At 61.7% G+C, this 15,325-nt stretch overlaps 1 protein-coding gene across 1 annotated transcript in view; it reads left to right on the forward strand.

Moving 5' to 3' along the window:
• LOC137775878 (uncharacterized) overlaps positions 1-15,325 on the forward strand; it is a 63,651-nt gene that overhangs the window by 35,860 nt on the left and 12,466 nt on the right. The window contains exon 6 of the mRNA XM_068561992.1: positions 14,444-14,571. Within this exon, the coding sequence (XP_068418093.1) occupies positions 14,444-14,571 (128 nt within the window). The remainder of the gene's footprint in view (positions 1-14,443; positions 14,572-15,325) is intronic.

The raw sequence follows: 15,325 nt of genomic DNA on the forward strand, positions 1-15,325 counted from the left end.
ATTTATATTAAAAAATTATGGGGTTTGGGACTTCTGATTTTAATATCTTCATAATCTCTGTAGAAGAGACATTAAACCTTTTGTTCTATGTACTTTCATGAAATTATTTTGAGAAGCTTCTGAAAAATCAGATGATAAATATCTTGCACGGTCTCAAGGTACATTTAAGTCCAAACTAAAAAAAAAAAAAAAAAAAAAAATTCAACAGGTAAACTACAAACACTAGCTATAAACTTAAAAAAAATTATCTCGCAAGATAACAAAATGCAGAATTTATTGGTCCATATCAACACACGTGAGGGCAGAGCAGTTTTACAGCCACAATAATTTGCAAATGATGGTAACTGTTTATTTTGTGAATTTGCTCACGTTGTGAGGTAATCGGTTCTGAGGGTTCCTTTACCTCCCCCTCCCTGTCTTGAAATGGTCACTTCTGCGTGTCTAAATTCTGGATTCAGGCTCTGCAGCTCTCGGCCTCCAAGGCTCTTCCTGGCCAGGAGCAGCTCGCCCAAGTGTCTGCCGTGCTGAATGAGAGAAGGGTGCTTCCCTCTGCTGTGTCCTGAATGCGCCCGACGCCCTTCCAATTGTGGAACTTCCAAAGTAGAAGTGCTTTGTTGCGGCTTGTTTATTTTAAGGAATGTACCTGTTGGCGGAGATGTTGGGGAATAATAGGAAAAGTGAAATGTTGATGAAATTTGCCAGAGCCGTTTGGGAGCTGCTCTCTGTAGCCGCTGTGCTCTCGGATTTTTTAACCATTTCATCCTTTCTGATGTTGGTCTTTGACTCTTGTCTCTGAATCAGAAATGTGTTTATTATCAGCCCCGTGAATGTGGCACTGCTCTGGGGCTCTCAAAGATGAGGCACAGTGAAGGATCCCAGCCTTCCCGGGTCAGAGCCTCAGAGCGATGGCGTCATAGTAACGACAGTGGTGGTGGCAGTGGTAGTCATGACAATACTCCACCGTGTGCTTCGCACCGTGCCAGGCTTCTTCGTGTTTGGAAAAGAAGGGTGGGTGGAGGAAAGCATGAGCTCCAGAACTCATGGCTGGGGTTCAAGCTGAGTCATTTTTAGTTGCTGGCTGTGCTGATCAAGGGTGAGCCATTTCACCCCTCTGTGCCTCAGTTTTCTCATCTGTAAAACGGGGACAGCAAGTGCCGCCACCTCACAGTAACACACATAAAGCGCTTGAAGCGACACTTAGTTCATAGAGAGCACCCCATAAATCCTGTTCATCCTCGATTTATTTCTGAGCTTCAGAAATGCCCGCAAGGTGGGGGTCATCATCGCCATTCCTCCAGGGGAGGCACTGAGCCTTAGAGGGTCAACCAGCTGATGATGGTTGGGATGGATTCGAGCCGCCCTCCAAAGCCTGTGTGCCTTGTGCCTTAAGTGATAGTGTGGACACGCATGTCTACGCGGCAGCCCGACGTGGATGGCGTGCCTTTGCCAGTGTGTGTGCACCTTGACGGTACTGTAACACGTGTGCATACACACGGGTGTCCTGTGCTCCCTGGCCCCTGGGCCACCCTGAAGATGCCTGGGCGGGCGTTCCACTGCCCGCTGGATGGGCCGGTCTCCCAGCGCTGGGTGGACAGGCACCCAGGGGCGTGAAGCTGGGCCGGCTGCACTCTGGGCCTCGGCCAGGCACCCTCGTTCTCCTCGGAGAGGCAGGCCATTCCGGATGCCGGCCATTTGCAGACCCGGAGGACTGGCATCGGGCCTCCAGCCCAGGAGAGGAAATGGCGGCGGGGCAGGCCCAGGACGGGATCGGGGAAGGCGGCCGAGGGCGGGAGCGGCCGGAAGGCCTGGGGTGGGCGCGTCATCGTGCCGGCACCCTCCTCCGGTGGCAGAGCCAGCCTTCCGCGCAGGTCTGCGTGTGTGTGCACGTGTGTGCACATGTGTGTGCCTGTGTGTGCGTGCGCCTGCGTGCCAGGCTCGGGCCCCTGAGCCGCACACCCGGGAGCCTGAGCACGCCGTTTCCCCCACCCCAGGAACACGGCGGGGACTGGGCGGGGGGTTTGATGAGACGGCGTGAGCCCCCAGCCCACCTTTGGACAAACAAGGCCTCGATAAGGATGGTTCTTACTGCCGGGCCTTGACGCTTCATCTTTAAAGTGGGGCGACAGCATCGGCCTCGGGGCGCGGTCACGCGTGGCAAGTGGGAGCCTGTCTGGAGGCCGGGCAGCTGGCCTGTTTCGTCCTTCGCTGTGGCCTCGAGGGAAGAGCCCGGAGGCCTGGGCACCCAGGTGGGCTGCCTGCCCCTCTCAGCCTCGGTTTCCCCGCCTGTGAGGCAGAGGTTAAGTCCTACCCACAGGCTTCTTGTGGAGGAAAACGATGTCACCTGCCATTGACGGGAGCAGGTTTGGGGGGCCCGGGAAGAGGGTCCTGCCTCGGGTTCCTGTGACTCTCGGGGGACTCGATGGGAGGCAGAAGCCGGGCCCCCAACCCCAGAAGGGAGCCGGGGTGGCTCCGGGGGTCCTGGCTGCTGCAGCGTGTGTGCGGGAACCTCTGGCCCAGTTTCCTGGGCGCCGGCCCTGCCCCGGGATTCCTGCGGTGGGTGTGCCCGCGCTTCCGGCCGCCGTGGGTGGAGGGATCCTGGGGGCAGGCGGCCAGTTCCCGCCGTCCCGCCCGCCAGAGCCTCCAAGTTGTGCTGCTTCCTTCAACTCGATGGGACGAGGGGTCCCACCTGAGCCCGCCGCGCCGGGTCCAGGCCAGCGGCCCCCCACCGTGGCGGCCGAGGCCTCCAGCGGCTGCGTGGGGGGCTCGGGGTGTGGAGAGGGTGCCCTCCGGCCGGCGCCTTTGTCACCGCGAACGCGCAGTAGTAAGTCGCCGGCACTTCCGAGGCTCTCGGCACCAGGTTGGGTGGGTGGGTGTGCCTCGAGGGTCTCAACTTCGGGCCTGGTGCTCCTGCCCGGCCCGTGACCAATGCCAGCGGGAGGCCCAGGGAAACATCTTCCAGGTGGTGACTCCTGGGCCCGGCAGCGTGGCAGGCCACCACGGCCCCCAGCCTCGGCGGTGCCACGAGGGACAGGCGTGTCCTGCAGTCCGTGTCCAGCTGCCAGGGGAGGGGTGAGTGAGACCGGCTGGGGCAGGACCAGCGGGGGGACCCGAGTGGCAGAAATCCCCTGCCTTGGCCCACTGGAGAGGGGCGGGGGCCGCACTTGTCTCCCCCATGGGAGGCCAGCCGATGTCTGATGTTGCAAACAGGACTCAGCTCCCTGGGGTTGGGGGGAGCTGACCTTCATTGACCTACTAAGTGCCAGGCCCAGGGCTGAGTACTTTTTTCTGTTTTAATTTTTTCTTTATTTTTTGGCCACATCACGTGGCATGCGGGATCTTAGCTCCCCGACCAGGGATCGAATCCGTGCCCCCTGCAGTGGAAGTGCGGAGTCCTAACCACTGGACTACCAGGGAAGTCCCCAGGGCCGAGTACTTTAATCAACTCTTTTTAAACATCCATTTTTAAATTTAATCTGCCCAATTCCATTTTGTTTCAACATCCAATCAGAGCCAGCACGTGCCAGCGCTGTTCTGGTGCTGGACTAGGGCACAAACGAGACACCCGTGTGGAAGGTGGGTGTTAACGGTTCTCTCTCTGAGAAAACCAAGGCTCAAAGATGCCAAGGAATGTTGCCAGAGTCACACAGCTAGCAGGTGACACAGCCTGCACCCAAACCCAGGTCCGTGACTGCAGGACCCACACTCTCCCCGCCGGCCGGGGAACAGCGCGCACAGGGTCCCTCTCACAAATGCTGACCTCGGCGCGTTCTCCCCACATCGCCATCACCAGGAGGACCTGCCCTTTGGCGTGGAGTTCTGCCCCAAGGGAGAGCCAGGATTTGCCTCCATCCATCCCCCCCTGAGGAACCATACACTGTGGTGGTTCTGGGGGCCCCCAGGACCCGTCTCTGCCTGGGTTGCTGTTTCTCTAGGATCTCGGGCCTGCCGGTTGGGCTGTTGAAGCCCCCTAGCGCCCTGCTGGGCAAGGCTCCAGGCCTTTGTGCTCAGAGTGCTAGCCAGGCGAGGACAGCGCGCAGTGTGGCAGCAGGCGATGGCAAGGAGGGAGCCGTGGGTCAGCCTTCCTCTCAGTGTTCCTATGGCCCAGGGTGGGAAAGTGTACGAGGTTGTAGGCCCAGGTGATCTCCGAAGCTCTACAGAGAGTTTAACACTCAGACACCAGGAGTCAAACCTTTGGGAGATGCTGTGGAAACCCAAAACAGGCAAGACCATTTTGCAGGCTTGAGCATTCTCAAAACGGTCCTTTCTGCTCTGTGCCAAATCCAGACCCTTCCGTTGTACGGGGAGCCTGCTGTGTAGACCAGGAGCCCAGGGGTTTTCTCAGGTTTTTCTCCTTGGGGCTTGTTGCAGGCACCATTCAGCGTCTGAAGGACCCTGACCTCTGTCCCGTGGAGACGCACTCACCTTATCTTGGGGTCCGTGGACCGGCCGGGAGTTGGGTGTCAGCGGCACCTGCTGAGGTCTGCTCCATGGCCGCGTCCCAGGGTGAGGGGGCTCCCACAGGTGAGGGCAGAACAGAGGTGTCGGGGTGCCGTGTGCAGGGCAGGATAAGCTCTTGTGAAAGCGGCTTTCTGCCGGCGAACAGGCGCCCCGTCATGTGTTAGAGACCCCGCTGTCGGTCCCCGTCTGCCCAGCCCCCTGTGTGGTACTCTGTCCCTGATCCTGCAGCTTCCTTGCATAGCAGGGTGGCCCAGCGCCCACTTGATTCTCCAGGTCACCTCTCAGAGAGGGTAGGGCGGCCCCGGCTTGGGGTGCGGGAGGGGACTGGCGGCATTGTCCAGCGACCAGATGGGGCAGACCTTGTGGCGCGCCGGGCCCCCAGCTGGAGGGCTAGAGCCGTGAGGGCTAGGGTCTGTCCCCAGCTCCCAGGCGCGGGGGGCGTCACTCAGCAAACATGGGTGCCCTCCAGGAGGCCCAGGCCCAGGCTGAGATGGTATGGGTGGGGAACAGAAAGTTAGTCTGGAGCAGTCAGTGCGAGTGCCCGAGGAATCCGGGAGGCCCCCTGGAGGTGGCAGACCCACGGCCCCAAGCTTGTTAGCGAATCCAGCCCCGGGCCTGCCACGTCCCAGGGCCGTGCTGCCAGGCGCCGCCCCTCCCACCGCCCCACGCCAGCCCTGCACAGGCCACATCTGCTGCCGCAGCCCTGCCAGGGCTCCGCCTCCATCCCCATGGAAACCACGGGGACTGGGGGTCCTGCTGCATTTGGCCCGCTGACTGGTTTCCATTAGAGGCAGCCTGCTTTCCTTGAGACTTGCCCCTGAAGTTCAGGGCTCCTCCCAGGGGTTTCTTCCTGCATTTACTGAGCGCCGGCCTCTCCTGTGCCAGGGCACCCAGTGGTCTAGGCCTGCCCATCCTGGCTGACATCCCTCAGTGGGGTGAGTGCCCAGAGTCCCACCCAGGGCCGTGGCTGCTCTTGATCTTAACAGGCTACAGGCTCAGACCTCGTCTCTTCTCACCCAGGACCACCAGCTGCTGAGGCACGCACGCTGGACCTGAGTCAGGGGCCCCGGTCTCCCGTCCCAGCTGTGCCATAGAGTCACTAGGGGACCTTGAATGGGCCCCTTCCCCTCTCCTGGCCTCAGTTTACTCCTCTGTAAAATGAGAGAGTTGAAGTGTTTCTCCAGTTCCTTACAACGCCACAAAAGAAGGAGAAAGAAAATGAAGCTGCAGCAACGCCAGCTCTTCTGGAGTCTCAGTTCAGGGATTTTTGTTTTCAAAGAGGGATTTTTTTTCTTTAAAGGAAGGAGCCATGGAATTTGACCGGAGATCAAATTTGAGAGGCCAACAGCCAGCCAGATCCCGCAGACCCACAGTGGGGAAGGCCGGGCTTGGCTGTGGGCGGCTGTGCCCGCCAGGCTCCGCTTGGCATCTGTTGGGTGCCCAGTGACCTGGCTGTGAATGCAGTGAGCAGAGGCATGCACCGTGCCCCTGACGGAATCCAGAGGGCTCTGGAAAACTACCCGAGAGGTTTCCGGAGGTCAGAAACGTGGGCAGAAAATGAGATCCAGCTTTAAAAAAAAAAAAAAAACCCAGCTGGCTCATGGTCCAGGGAGACCGGGAGCCTGTGAGAGACCTGGGGGAGCGCTGATGCTCGGTTATCTTTGAAGAGCTCGCCCAGGGCTGGTCCGTGGCAGCTGCTGCAGACCCAGCCCGACGCCCTGGTGGAGGTGCCGTCTTCCCCCACTCCTCCTTTCACAGGAGATGACGGGTGACGCTAGGGGACATTTTTGCCCAGCCTGCCCAGTGGGTGCTTTGGCTCCTCCCATGAGAACCCTCAGCTCCCACTTATTGTGAAATGTCACAGGTATCGTGGGGGCTGGCTTCTGCTGGGTCCCTGCAACTGCTGTACTGGGGACACTTTCCAGCTTATGACAAGGAGCAGAACCTCAGGGGCGACGGGCCTTCGTAGCAGCAGGGAGTGGTTTGCTGGGTGGTTTGGGCAGATTGCTTTCCTCCCTGGGCCTCTGTTTTCTCATCTGTAAAATGGGGGTAGTGACACTGACCTGCCAGGATAGTGTGGAAATGAGGTGAGACTTGGGGTCAAGGCTGGATACGTGGTAGGTGATGGTGTCAGACTGCACCCACCCCACATCCCCATCGTGAATTTGCACATCCCAGGATGCCGCAGACCCACAGCGGGGCTGACCCTCACCCGGCCCGTCTCCAGGGAAAGTGGGGACAGGCTGACATTTCTCAAGGTCACCTGGAACCCGCTGCTGGAAGGCCCTGGGTAGCCAGCACGATGGATGGTGCTTCCTCTTCCTCATCTGAGCCCAGGGAGCACGAATCCCCCTGCCGGACGCCGCCTGGGTTTGCTGACAGGTTGTGGTGGCAGGAGAAGCAGCCGACGGGCCCTGGGGACATCGTCATTGCAGCTCAAAGGGTAGGCTGGTAGCATCTTCCGTTTTCTGTCCTGGGCAGGAATGGAACTTTGGTCTGAATGACGGCGCCCCGGGAGCCACTGCCTCTGTGCACCCCAGCCCGGCCTCCCCAATAAAGTAGGCCGAGGGCGTGAGCTCGGAGAAGCAGCCTGCTGCGCTGGCTGAGGTTGATTTAGACACACAGGGAGACTGGGATAATGTAGGAAATGATGGAAATTTCCCCAGGGAAAGAAGGAAGCGAAGAAAGAGGAGCTTAAGTGCCCAGATAATTATAAAGCCTGGCATGGTGATTTATGGCGGGCGGGCGGGCTCCCCTGGCCGGCAGCACTGCCCCCTCCCGTCTCAGCCCCTCGTGCCCAGAGACCAGCAGGCGCCTCCCAGCACCCAAATTCGGCCGTGTGTCACAGGGATGGAGCCCCTCGGTGTGCTGGGCCCTGACGTCGGTTATCGGGGCGACCTCATGGAACTCTTGATGTGCCCCCCACCTGGAAAGCTGAGATCTGGGAGGCTGAGCCCCTCACGCAGCTCTAAATGGTGGCGCCCAAGCCAGACTAGCCAGTGTCCTAAACCCCAGACCCTTCCCTCTGCCCACAGCTGCGTTTGGGGTCTCAGGACGGCAGGGCCTGGGAGGCGGCCCATTAGAAAGGTGACAGGTCAAAGCAGGGTGGCAGCTATCACTGTCGGTGCCACAGGAGGGGGACAGCCAAGACCACAGAGTTGGGCAGAAGTAAGAAGGTGCGTTTCCTGGCTTGGATCTGGGGCCGCCCTGTAACTAGATGAGAGACTCCAGGCAGGCTGCCTGGACAGTGCACCATTTTGGGCCTGACCTTGGGTGGCTTCCACTGGGGACTTTCCTCTGCTGTGACCACACCCATCCCCCCCCCCCGCCCCCGCCAAAATTCCCGGGGGATGTCCCCACAGCTGCTGACCTGCCCAATCATCCTCAACCCCCTGCCACACCCAGACCGTCCCAAGTCCTTCCAGTTCTGCTGTCTTTCAGCATCTCCCCGACGCCCTCCTCCACCTGCCGGATGGTGCCCCGTGGTCTTGCCCACGGAGGCCTGTGCCCCGTCTCCCATCCTGCAGGCTCCCCTCCAGCTCCTGGCTGCAGTCCAGCCTCCCCTTCATGGGACTCGAGAGGCCCCCAGCAACCTGCCCTCCCCCTTCCACGGGGCTATCCCCCACCTCTCCAGACTGTGGTGCAGAATCACCTCCTTTTGGAAGCCCTCCCTGCTCTCCACATGCCCACTGCCCTACAGACCCGTTGCCCTGGGAGACTGGGCGCCTTGAGAAGGACAGGCCAAAAGCACCGGCCCGGCACAGGGCAGGCTCTTGGGGAACACCTCATGAATGAACAAAACAGGATCCAGAGACTGAAACAGAAGGAGAGAAGGCTGTGCACCAACTCCCTGAGTTCTGCGCTGCACGTAAGCCATCAAGCACGCCACTGCGGCCAGCGGGTCAAGGCGCTCGGAGAAACAAACGGGCAGGGTTTACTTTTCCACCTCCACCAGATACATTCCCTTTTAGGTCAAATCCGGGGCTTGTGAAACCACACCTTGTCACAAACGGGTGTGATGGCGCCGGATGGACAGGCCCAAGCTCTGCACCCTTATGGCCGGGAGGGTGGACTGCGGGGTAACGCGGGGCCGAGGGGAACCACACTGCTTCCTGGGGCTTCCAGCTGGGAAGACCAGCTGGTAGCGGTGCCCGTGGGGCTTGTGGGCCTCTTCCCCGAAGATCACTGGGTAGGAAAGGCAGGGGTCTGTCGGCCCATCCAGACGTCGTCGGTGGGTCTCGGCACATTCTGTTCAGTTAGGAGTAGGTATTTCCAATTCACAGATATCCTGCCTGGTCCTGCCCCTACGTTGTCACAGCTCACAGGGGTCCCCTTCCTCCAGGGGGTGATGACAAAGTGCGGGGCCCTCTCACCTCCCCGCCCCCGGTGGTGGCCGGTTCCTTCCAGGTCAGCCCTGGGCCTGCAGCCCCTGGGTGGGACCCGCTGCAGCCCTCGTCTTCCCGTCGGTCACCTCCACGGGTTGGTGGTGAGCAAGCGTGTCGGTGCCCAGCACCCTCCCAGGGGCCTGGCATCTGTCCCGCTATGGAGGGTCGGGAGCAGCTTCCACTGAGCCCTTTTAAAAGTGTACCTTGGGGAGATCACGGCTGACCGGCGTGCAGGGGCCTCGGTAGCACCCGCAGCTCTGTCGTCGGCCCGCTGCGAGATCTCGGACCAGTCCCTCCCCCGCCGTGAGCCGGTTTCCCCACCTGCTGCACCGTCTCTTTGATCTCCACCTGTAACGTCGGGTGGGTCTCTGGAAGGTTCGGAGGGGCCAGGTTTGGGGTAGCTGCTTTGGGCGTGTGAAAGTGTTCCTGGGCTTTTGAGTTGGGATCCTCCGCCTTGTGAGGAGGTCACCTGGTGGCAGGTTCTGTGGCCCTTCAGGAGGACACCCCGGGGCGGAAGTGTTTCCAGAAGGGCAGAGGCCCCTCCGGGAGGGAGCTTTGCCGTGTGTTGGGTTCCCAGAGAATGCCAAAAAATGTTTGCTGCCTCTTCCTCCTTTTTTTTCAGTTTTCCAGCATCATGTTTAACGAGCATCTATTCTTTTTGCAACAGGAAAACAAAATTTAAAGTACAAAACTCACCACCTGGCCAGAGTGAAACTGACCCGCCCAGATTCTCACTGCATGTTCTCCCCAAGAGAGAGATGTTACACGAGGCACAGGCCATCACGGTGGGGGCAGCACCGTCGTCCTGGTGCATTTTGTCCATTTAAAAGGAGTAGAGGCCACTTGGGGGGAGGTGGTGCTCTGACGCAGTGTGTCCCCCCCCCCCGAGAGGCGGCGGGGCTGCGGCTCTGAGGCAGAGCCTGTCCTTACGTCTGGACATCTGGACGCACGTCAGGGATGTTCCGAGTCTGATGCCTGGAAACGAATCTGTAGGGAAAGCAGGCCTCTGTTTTGTCGTCACGCTAGAGCCAGGCCGTTATTTTGCCGTTCCAGACACCGTCCTCGTCCGTGACAGACCCCATGTAGCAGATGCACGTCTGGCAATGGCTGGCTTTTCCAGAACCGACTTGGAGGTTAGCCTGGTGTTGGCGGTTGCCTTTTGTGAGGACCTACTGTGTGTGCCGGCCAAGCTCTTGGGAATTCCGCGTTCATTCATTTGCTCTGATGTCAGCTTCAGGCGGTAGGTGTAAATGGCCCCTTTTTAAGATATGAAACTGAGGTTCAGAGAGGCCAGGTTCCTGAAGACCACACAGCCCGGAAGGTTCTCTGTGGCCTGTTTGGCTCTGGACCGCGGCCTTCTCCCCAGGGCTAGCAGGTCTGCCACTAGAGGCTGTGTCGACTTGAGCTCACCTGCACCCTGACTGCACTGCCTGCCCTGGTAGCCGTCGGCTCCCCAAGTCCCTACTGGAGCTATTTTGGCCCAAGTGAAGTGGCAGAGCTGGGGACCTACCCCTGGTTTGTGCATCTGGCAACTCAGGGAGGCTGGAGGACGTGGACCAGAGAGGCTCGCTGGCCGACTTCTGACTCCTCCTGACCTGTCTCGGGCCCCTCGGAGGGCTTGGGGGCCCGGCACGGCATCACCCAGGGCCAGGTCCCAGTGGTTCCCGCGGCGTCTCTGCACGTACATTGAGGGGTGGTCTGTGCGCGATTCGTTAGCAACTGGCGTTTGCAGGGGGGATGTTTCTCCTACGTGCGACCTCTGAGAGAGGCCAAGTTGAATGCTGAAGACCAGCGTGGGCAAGGCAGGGCTGAGCCCTCTGGGGGTGCGGGTGGGCTGCGTGCCGTGGGCCTGGGCCCTGAAGCTTGGCTGACATCAGAGTTCCTGCTGGCGGCTCAGAGCCTCCTGCCCGAGGCCCGCCCTCAGCTGTGTCCACGCAGGCCCCAGCCCTGGCAAGTTGGCCAGCTGTCAGACAAGAGGCTGGGAGAAATGCCTCCAGGCACCAGAGTGCAATGACTTGTCTTCTGTCCTCGAAGTGCCCTGGGGGGTGGCCGGCAGTGGACGCAACCGTCTGCTGAGCCCCACTGCGCGTGGGCACGGCACGTGCCTCGTCTGTGATCATGCGTGTGAATCTGAGGAGGTGGCATCGCTGTCCCTTTATTACAGACGAGGAGACTGCGGCTCAGAGGGGTGAAGGGGCTTGTCCAGGGTCACAGGACAGAGCTGAGATGGGAACCCAGCGGCCTCCGGCCACGCTGTAGATGGACGCAGGAATGTTCCACAGGGCAGGGGCAAGGAGGGGCCGGGGTGAGGTGGGGATCAGCCTCCGGGGCATCCTGCTGGGCCCAGTGCCGGGGCCAACCTCAGTGGGCCAGAAACTTCCAGAGGACAGAACCGCCTCTGATCAAAGAACCGCCAGATGGCCTGGGCCAGCCCTGCCATCCAAGTGGCCACATCATGGGGCACGGGCTCTGAGCAGTGCCGGCCCCTGGGTGATTCTGGGGCTGGGAGAAGGGAGCGTTGTTATGAGCCAGCCTTGGGTTTGGGACTTCTATTCTTGTCACCTGTGATGTCACAGCCCTACGAGGTGGACAGGCTGCCCCACATCACAGGGTAGGAAACTGGGCCGGAGAGGGCGGTCCTGTGCCTGGAGCCACACAGCAAGCAGAGGCAGCGGGTCTGGCTGACTCCCCCATCACTCCCACTCCCCCACAACCTGCCTCATAGATCCTGGAACATGGGGGGCTGCCGTTCGGGGTCCACTAGTGACCCTGAGACAGGCTGAGGCCCCTGGTCACCATTCCAGCACACCATGTGGGCCGGCCCATCGAGTGAGGGCGGCCTTGGGAGGCTCAAGCCGCCCCTCGGTGGCGCGATGCCCTCTCAGGAGAGCTTTAAAGGCTCCGAGGGCAGGTAACGCGCCGTGTCTGACCGGAAAAGGCAGGGACTGGGGGCAGGCAGGGGGCGAAGACCTCAGGCCGAGGGAGCTGGTGTTGCCCAGGCGCCTCTTTGTGCCAGGTGCCAGACCAGGGAGCCCAGAGGGCACTCAGCCTGGTGGTTCCGTGGTTGCTGTTGGGCAAGTGGGTGAAAGGATCCGGGGGCACTGTGTGTCCCGGAGGGAGGACATCCTGTAAATGCTGCTGTGAGGTCAGACATGGGGGGTGCTCCCTGGCCCCAGAACGGTCCCGTGGGCGGCTGTCCCAGTGAGTTTTCCAGCCATGGCCACGTGTGGCTCCTGTGACTTTCAGGTATGCAGCCAGGGCCCCAGAGCCGCCCCTGCCCCTGCAGCCGGAGCTCCACTCACCCGTCAGGAGAGAAACCCCGTCCCCGCCGCGTGCGCGCAGCGGGCGTGGGGTGGCCTGCGGAGCGGCCGGCGTCCATCTCCCCTGGCTCTCCTCTGCTGAGCGTGGCCTTGTGCTGTTTCCGCTCCCCCCGCTCCTGTGCCCTGGAAGTCTGATTTCTGACGCCAGCGTCAGCTAGAGGAGTACTGACCTAAGCTATTTGTGAAAGGGGGGGCCTCAGCGGCTGGGCCTGTGGGCGTTCAGCGTGCTGCCCAGTGGTGCCCCTCTTGAGTGCCAGCCGGGCTGTGCTCGCCGTCCAGAGGGGAGAGTGGGTGAGGGTGCCGTCGGCTCCCCCGTGCTTTTGGAGGGTCCCTGGTCTGTGGTCTCTCCTGGGTGGGCCCCAGAGCTGTTGCCCCGTCACCCAGGTGCGGGGCCGTCAGGGGGATCCTCACCGGGCAGCGGGGGTTTGTTCAGCCCATGCCACTGTTAGGAGAGACAGGGAGGGAGTCCAGCCGTCCAGGCGGGGCTGCGCAGCCTCAGGGCCGTCCCTTCTTGATGGGCCGGAGGGCGGGGGGTAGGTGCTCCCCCCCCGATATAACAGGACGGTGATGTGCTCACCGGAAGCCCATGCAGGCTCCGTGCGGTGGTGGCAGCCAGGCCTGGGCTGACCTCCTGGCCCCCAGCTTCGCTCGGAACCTGCACAGCGCTCTGGGCCGCAGACCTGGTGGTCCCCGTACTACAGTCGGGGAACCTGAGGCCGCGAGAGGCGCTGGGCAGCGTGTGAGGGGGAGGCACCCCGAGCTGCGTGACTCGGGGTCCTGAGCCCACGCCGCGTGTAGACAGGGTGCAGTGGGCTTCCAGGTTCCCGTCTCCGTTTCCAGAAGATGGGGTTTTGCTGCAAGCTCGACCCAGCGTCCGGGGCAGGGGGCTCGAGCACATCCTTGGGAAGCCGCCAGCAGGTCCCCTCTGGCCTCTGAGCACCTTACGAGTCCCATGCGTGTCCCAGAGACCCTGCCCGGCGCCCGCACAGCTCTCACCCGTCCGTAGGGAGCTCGGCCCCGGTCCCCAGGTGACAGGGACGTGCTCCTGAGAGGACCGGCGTCTGTGGGAGCCACACACCTGCGCCTGGGCGCGGGCAGGAGAGCGTGGGGTCACCAGCACGCGCCCGGGGACTTGGCGCCCGGACCGACCTTCCTCCCGGCCACCCCGTCACGCGGGGCCTGGGGCAGAGGCCTGAGAAAGGAGCGGGGCCTGGGTAGCTGCCCTGACCTGTGAGTCAGGCCGAGGCCCAGCAGAATTCCCGGTCGTGGCGGGTCAGACCTCCGTCTGGATTTGCTGTTTCGTTGTCACGAAGGACGAGCCATCCCTGCTTTGGGAGAGCCTGTGCGCCTTCGGCGGCCTGAGCCCGGGGCAGGGCAGGAGCAGCGGGCCAGGCCTGGGAGCTGCCGTCGGCCGAGTGCCGGCTTCTGGGCCTGCGCTTAGCCTTCGGGGCCTTGGTGTTCATGGTTGCTCGGTCCTAGGGTGTGCTCTCACTGGCTCATTCGGGAAAGACCCAAAGTCACGCTTGCACCTTCTGTTCCTAGGTATTGGGCATTGTTTGAAGAGCAAATGGGACGTTTCCATGCCTCCTGGGGGCCGGGCACGGTGCTAGCCCTGAGGGTCACGCCGCTGCCTAAGAGGTGGTCCCTGCCGCGGAGCTGCCTGCCTGTGGGGAGACAGGCAGTGCGAGCACCCGTGAGCTGATTTCAAGGGACCCCCAGCCTATCGCTAGAGCTGACCTATTATTGCTCCCGATCCAGGAGGCCCCCGTGGGGGAGGTAACCTAAAGGATGGGTAGGAATTAGGCCTTTGATGGCAGGCCAACATTCTGGCCCCAGGGAACGGTGGGTGCCAAGGCAGGGCCGGAGTGAAGGGGGCAGGGGTGCCATGAAGCGGCGACCTCGCTCTGCCAGGAGCAGGCAGGCACCTCGAGTCTCGCCAGCCCCCCTCCTCTGCAGACGCTGGAGGATGTGCGTGGCAATCAGGGCTGCAGGGGAGCCAGCGGTCGGGGTTTGAGTGTAAGTCCAGCACCAGGGGTGGCAGTGGGGCAGCCAGATGGTCAGAAAAGGTTTTCTTTGCGGTCCTTCGCCCCTAAGGCCCTTAACCTCTGGGCGCCGAGGCAGCTCGGCGGCAGCACGCAGCAGGCTAGGCCCATCTGCAGATGCAGCACGAGGGGGTAAATGAGAGGTGTGGGGAGAGGCTGCACCGAGCCCCCCTCCGTGCTCGGGCCGTGAGCCACCAGACCTGCTGAGCTGACTCCTTGGTCACTTTATTTCTTGCAGAACATGGCTGGTCCCAGAGCACCCCCAAGAAAGTGCACACCTGTCGTGGCCTTCAAAAGACGCTCGAGGACCACACGGCCAGGTGGATGGTCTTTGCCCTGCGTCTGGGTGGTGAGGCAGCCCAGGAGGTGAGCAGCCTGGCCGGGAGGGGAACATGGACCCGGTCTGGGGACACCCCAGCACCAGCCCCTTCCTCGCAGGCCCCAACCTGCAGCCAGCCGGGCCCACCCTGCCCAGAGTTCCCAAGGGGCGGGCTCGGCCTGGCCCCCGGCAGGTGGAAGAGATTCCGCTCCGCCACCCGGAGCAAAGGATTCCCTGTCCACTCTGGTCCCGCCAAGCCCCGCGCCTGCCCCGTGGCCCGATTACGGCGCCGGCCGGCTGGCCTCCTGGAAGCCGATGGAATCAGGGAGGCCCCACCCAGTTCGTTGGCGCAGAGACTCCCCTGAACCAGCTCTGTGCTAGGGTGCTGTCAGCGCCCACGGCCCCCAGCCCCCCTCTGACGAGCTGTCCGGCTGGATGGGCTTCTTTGGTGGCCTGAGCCTCGGTTTACCCATCTGTAAGACTTAGGCAGGAGTACCTCCTAGCAGAGTTTGGGGGTGCACAGCGTAGAACACCCGTGGCTTCGGTGAGGGCCTGGGGGTGGGACACAGTCTTTGCCCCCGAGAAGCAGCAGGGGTTTGTAATCCACCGAAAGACAGAAAACTCCCCAACGTGGCGCTCTCCTGGCCTCCTCTCCCTTCGCCGGAGCTCAGCAGGGCCCGGCCTGCTGTTCGTTACTTGGGGTTTACTGTGCTGGGTGCTGAGTGAGAGGAAGGGGTGGGTCGAGGCAAAGCCAGCTCCTGCGCCATGCAGCATGGGGACTTGGGGCAGCCTCCGCTCCAA

This window comes from Eschrichtius robustus, chromosome 13 (genome assembly GCF_028021215.1).
Source record: "Eschrichtius robustus isolate mEscRob2 chromosome 13, mEscRob2.pri, whole genome shotgun sequence".
In the NCBI taxonomy this organism is placed as follows: domain Eukaryota; kingdom Metazoa; phylum Chordata; class Mammalia; order Artiodactyla; family Eschrichtiidae; genus Eschrichtius; species Eschrichtius robustus.